The 6,138-nt window shown below is 36.1% G+C and overlaps 1 protein-coding gene across 2 annotated transcripts in view; it reads left to right on the top strand.

Annotated features, from left to right (window-relative positions):
* The first annotated feature begins 2,194 nt into the window (after nt 1–2,194).
* Nucleotides 2,195–6,138, top strand: part of LOC145669502 (uncharacterized) — a 230,147-nt gene continuing 226,203 nt past the window's right edge. The window contains exon 1 of one of the 2 annotated variants that reach the window (XM_081737682.1): nt 2,195–3,329. In XM_081737682.1, the coding sequence (XP_081593808.1) occupies nt 3,056–3,329 (274 nt within the window). In that variant the 5' untranslated portion in view covers nt 2,195–3,055. The remainder of the gene's footprint in view (nt 3,330–6,138) is intronic. The other variant, XM_081737683.1, reaches the window with a different exon arrangement.

Raw genomic sequence — 6,138 nt, 5'->3', positions numbered from 1 at the left:
CGCGTTACCGTTACAGTTACTTTGGAAAAAATGTAACGCGTTACTAGGAAACGTTACTTAAAAAGTAACGCGTTACAAGTAACGCGTTACTTGCGTTACGTTACTTCCCAAGACTGTACATAATATAGCAAACCAAGTATATATATTAGGGGAAACCGGGGTATTCGCGAACACTGAGGTAATGCCGAACACCTAAGTTTAAGCCCAAGGAAGCTTGTTAGAAAACATGATTTTGCTGCACGCTAGCGGAGGGACCTGGAAAAGTGTAGCATAAATTTGGTAGCAGTCAGTTGAATGGATTGCCAGGAAGAAGACGTTTTGTTGTTTTTGTAGATTAGCTTATAACGTTGATTCAACAATGTAGGCAAGGCACGTTGGCTCTTATCTTATCTATATTGTTACAGATAAGGCCAGGACCGGATTTAGGGGGGTGCAAAGATGTACATGCACCCCCCCTTCGTTATAAATATACACTACCTAAAGTGAGAAGCTAGCAGTGAGTTTTGCAAAATCAATAGTTTAAGTCAATTTTCTGAAGGTTGAAGGAAAAGAATTCATTGAGAGCAGACATTTAGCATTTCCAAAGAAATTCCTCATTCACATCACAGATGCCTAAAGGCTTAAAAAAAAAAAAAAAAAAAAAATCAAATGTACTGGTACTTATTGGTGCATCTCCCCCTCAGAGAATCCTGGATCCGGCCCTGGATAAGGCTATATATTCCCCTATATTTGAGCATTAGTTCTTTGTAATCTTACTAGCCTGCATGCAGTCAACAATTAGTTTCAACTATGACAATAAAATAGTGTCTCATGGGGAAATGTCAGACAGAATGTTTGCCATTACCCCGAAGGTTCGGGATCTCCCCATGGTATGAAATAAATTATCAAAAATGTTTAAATAGTTCTTTTTATTGAAAAGTAAGTAATAAGTTAATGAAATTGGTTTGGGAAATAGATCATATCTTGGTAATAAGTGTTAATAGCTTTATTAATTAGAATAGTTTGCTATATTTATTATTTGCTATATTTATTAGTTATGTCTGTAATTATAATTCTTATTAAAGATTAAAAATATTAAATTACGGCATATTTTTAATGTATATTAATGCATTTCGCTTGTTTCGTAAAGGAAAGTTTAAAGTAAACAGTATGTTCAGGATTACCCCGATCACTGGGGCAATCCCGGACATGGGTACATTTTAAAAACATCTCACTGATTTGTTTTTTAAAAAATATGTTAATTTTGACTTTTCTCTGCACTTTAGTAAACAGGAAAAACTCCAAGCTTTTCTATACACAAAAAATCTTAATTTTACCTTCAAAAACGAAAGAGTTATTTATAACCAAAGCTTAAGTGTTCGTGAATACCCCGGTCTCCCCTAAATACCAGAAATACCAGATGTGATATAGCAACAACTATGGAGAGCCCCCCCCCCCACCCAGGGAATTTTCTTCGGGCGCCTCTCCTTGGGGAAATGCCCATAAGGAGTTGTAGAGTGCGAACACTGTGTGCGACGCTCCCTTTATGAAGGATTACATGGAAACGAGGTTTACAATTATTTCAAAAAGAATATTTGTACCATATTCCTTTAGTTAAAGTTGTGTCGCCTCCTTAAATGAATTCCTTATGCACTATCTCTATAAAATGATAGATTTTTACCCTTAAACTTGGCCTCTCAAATCTTGGCCTCCATATTGTTCAACTGCACCTTATATCGTTGTATACGGTTAAAAACATGATAACGTTATAACGTCGAGGAAATTTTATTTTGAGCAACCAAATAAATGTTTCGTGGAAGGATATAATCATAGACGTGGTGAGTATGGGGGAGGTAGCGTATAGGGGAAGTATCTAGAAACAGTTCTTTGGTGATTAGTTGAAGATAGCTCGTCTGTTCGGTTGGATACCAAGCGGGATTAAAAGCGAGAGGGGGGGAGGCAATGTTTTACGAGATAGAAGTTGGAGGAGAGGGTAAGGGATCGTTTCCCCGTTACGCAGCACTGTCGTGTTGTCACCAAAAGCAGGCAAAAGGCAAAGTTTCTACGCGAAAGTGGCAGGGATCCGTCATATGACGTAAGCAGTTGTCAGTGAATACGCGAGCCAATGGCACGCCGCGGTCGGAGAACCTGGGAGTGGCAGGCATTGGCTAAAAACGTTCTAGAGTGGGGGGAGAAAGAGAGAGAGAATATTGTAACAGCCTTGTTTCCCCCCGCTCTTCTTTTCCAGTGACTCCACCCTCTCCGCGAAGAGCGACTTTTCCCCGCCCACACCCCGCTACGGACCCCGGAAAAGATAGCGGGGCCTATGAAGCGAACGCGGTCCTCACAACCAAAGTTATTGAATTAAGCTTATCATTTGATTTCGACTCACCCAGTCGGTCTGGACGTCGGGGCCTAGCTTCAGCGGGTCTTTTCGCACACACTCAGAAAACTTCCCGATATTATCCGTAATCGCCATAATTTGATATCGGAACTGATTCAATTACAAAATCCTTCCTTTGCGAGTGGAAGGATTATAGCGGGATTCCCGCTCAGGGACTTACCGACGACTTCGAATACGTTCAAGTGATTTTTTTTTTCAGTTTTTATTTTTTCCCGTTTTTTCCTCTTTCTTTTAACCTTCAAAAGTAAGATTTCATATTTAACCTATAAATACTTTTTTACCTTGCTTCTCATGTTTGACCTTACATTTTCCTAATTCATTCAAAAACTTGCTTTTTTATTTACTTATTTGTTTACTTTTTGGAAATAAAAAAAAGGACCAAAAAAGTTGTTCAGTTCAAAAAAACCAGAATCAAACTATTTAAGACAATAACAGAGCCTCTATTCTAGTGCATATACAATTTAAAACGGTTTGTTCATTAATAGACATCACGCCGACAAAAAAGAAAATTCGATTTTTTTTCTATTATGTGTTCGCGAGTGACTCTTTGGAAACCACGTGTCCAGTGACTACTAAAGCAACAATCAGATCGCAAACTTATTGTTGTTGATATTTACAGAAAGAGAGAGAAAGAGAGAGACTGCATTAGTTAACAATCAACCAAAAAACAGAATGGACTACTCTTATCTTAACCAAGCCGGGTTCGATACCTCGAGCTGTTCTTTGTCCGGAATGGACCCAACAGGATTGTCCAATATGCCGTGTTCTTACGGTGATCTGACTTCGTGCAGTCAAATGTCTCAAGCTTACAGGTATACTGCTGCTGCGGCAACGATGAGGTCATACAATCCCACTGCTATGGGCACCCCTAGCCAATGTGCGGTCATGTCTCGACCTCAGGAACATCATCGGGCCAGTATGTTTCCATCCAGTATGAACCTTCAGAGTAAGTACCTTATCAATGAATTAAAAGTAAATTGTTCAATTCAATTTAAATGTGCTATTGTTGTGCCTTTAATTTCTGTTTATTATTGTTGGTAGTTGAGAGTATTTAGGTCACTATACTGTTCAAAGTCTACTATGCCAGTGTTTCTCAAAGTGTGGGTCGCGGACCGTTTCTGTGGTAGGTCGCGACAAGTTTTTTTCCTTTTAATTGTGAAAATTTTATTTTGATACAAAAAACATATGTTGTAAAGTAAGTACAATTCATGAAATGAAAATGGAAAGCATTTGTTCATGAGGCGAAGAGTAAGTGGTTACTCAGAGATTTGTCTTGTTGTACAGTCAGTAGAGATGCTGGGTTAGGATGGAAAGAGAATGGGTCAGTCAAAATCTGTCACGGGGTAGGGCATTGCGTTGAGAATAGTGTTACCTTTGTATGTAAAAATTAGAGATATGATTTACAAAATTTAATTGCTTTGAAATACATCACCATTACGTAGAATGGCAATGTGTATTTGAATAAAAGTAGGTGGGCCACAAAGTACTTTTTTAATATTTAATGTGGGTCGCGGTAACAAGTTTGAGAACCACTGTACTATGCTAATGATAAAAGTCCACACGCTTGGGTAAATTTGTAAACTATTTTTTGTTATACCTAGGTGTATACTAATTTGATTTTGCGGAATGAATGAAATTATTTTAAAACAAATTCATTCATGACGTCACGTGAAACCTGACCTCAAAGCTTAGCTATTTACATTTGTTTAACTTTGAGGATACCGGTACTTTTTCTCACGACCCGAAAGACGGACGTATTTAATATTAGTTTTCTATTGCACTCCGCGTCCTCTACCGATAACATGACCCGATAGTTCTTTCCACATTAATTATTAACAACATTGGATGGCGTTAGGTGGGGCAATAGCCCCATTGAAGAACTTTACTACTTCCTGGGGTGTTACTTCCAAAATTTGAGTATGTTAAATCAATTCTTATTATTACTTTTATCAGGGTGGCTCTACCGTATGTGCAACACGTGCATTTGCACGAGGCGGAAAAATCTGTCTTAACTATTTTATTTAAAATAAATATCTCTTGTTTCAAACACACTTCATGATGATGGTAGTTAAATTTACTAAGCTGACCTTCTATTTGAATACTACATTCATAAATCATGTTTAGGTCGCATTAGTTTGAGGTCACATGGACCCAGCATGAATTGCTTGATTATTGTCAAATACAAGAACTCAATTATCAAACAGAAGCGAACACCTGTTCCATTTAATTAGTTATCACTGTTTTGATATGATTGTCCTTATCACAAACAAGTACCTTATCATTAACGATGGAAACAAGTTTTAAAAACAAATTTAACAGATGTAGAAGGAAAATCAAGAAATAAAGATAAAAGAGATAGTTGCCCTGGAATTGCAAACTAATATATTGAGATTGAAGCTTGATATTGAATTATATAAAAAGGATTACAATTTTTCCTGTGCAGGTGTGTTTGCTTAGATTATTATTTAAAGAAAAAAAAAAACAGACGCAACTAGATTGCATTTGTGGTGTTTAGGATTTTCTGAGTGCGAGTGCATTTACCCTCTTCTTCGTTATTCATGATGGGGTTGCATACTTAAAATCGTGACTTTTAAGATTTGTTCTTTCCGGAGAAAGGGAAGGGGGCGGCAACTTCCTTTAGGGCCGGCCCTGATTTTTATACGAAAAAAAAAAATGCTGTCTTGTGTCTAATTTTGCTATCCTAACACTATCTCACTTTACTAACACTATCCTTCTCGCTTCATCTCTGATTAGAAAATAAATGAATTTATCTACACTATATCCCCGTTTAACTGAATTTGATGGGGTCGATGGTGTTTCGATTGAACGAAAATTCGGTTAAACCGGAATAAAGCTTACTATATATACAGTACTGTATATTTGATATATTTTAAGAGTGAAAACACGTTGTTGGCAGCATATGATGCATTCAAAACTAAACACAAGAACTGTACATTACTCAACTGAAGTCGTAAGACCAAAACAATAAGTTTAATTCAGTTTGTGACGGGGAGAAAATCTTTTGTCTTTTTTTAGTGATTCGGTTAACCCGGAAATTCGGTTAATCGGGGAACGGAACTATGTCGTATTTGTACAGAAAGCAGTGAAGGCTGTTGCGGGAAATCACACCCGTATAAATAAATAAATAAAAAAAAATATTGCTTAATGCTAAAAGGAAAAACTGGTACTTAGTTAGGGTATTAATTAATTCTCGTACGATAGATAAGTAAATTTTGTTCCCTTAGTTTTGAAGTAATTAAATTTTAAATTTTTGCCGATGGGACTACCCTGCCAAAGCCACCACTAACACAATATGTATATCTTCGTATTGGAAAAGCTCTGTATAATCTCGTCTTGCTGGAACCTTAAATTTCGTATAGATGATATTATCACAGTTCTTCTACACTTGCAAGATTTTAAAGTAATAATAATAATAATAATAATAATAATAATAATAATAATAATAATAATAATAATAATAATCTTTATTTTATTGTACTCCAGCGAAATTACAGCATTTGATAAAAATAATAAAAAATAATACATATAGAAATATAAACATAAAAAACACAAAGATGGTTTTACTAAATTATAAGACAATTTTCAACTGATCATGTTGAAAAAGCCCCCATCACGCGAAATTAAAATACCGCTAATTTTACAATAATTATGTGATATATTCAAATATATAAAAAGATAATCGAAAAGTGGGACAAGAGCTCGCTAGAAAATATTATTTTGCATGAGATACCGTT

Source organism: Thermobia domestica, chromosome 14 (assembly GCF_964235325.1).
Source record: "Thermobia domestica chromosome 14, izTheDome1.hap1.1, whole genome shotgun sequence".
Classification (NCBI taxonomy): Eukaryota; Metazoa; Arthropoda; class Insecta; order Zygentoma; family Lepismatidae; genus Thermobia; species Thermobia domestica.
This window is presented reverse-complemented; position numbering and strand designations above follow the sequence as displayed.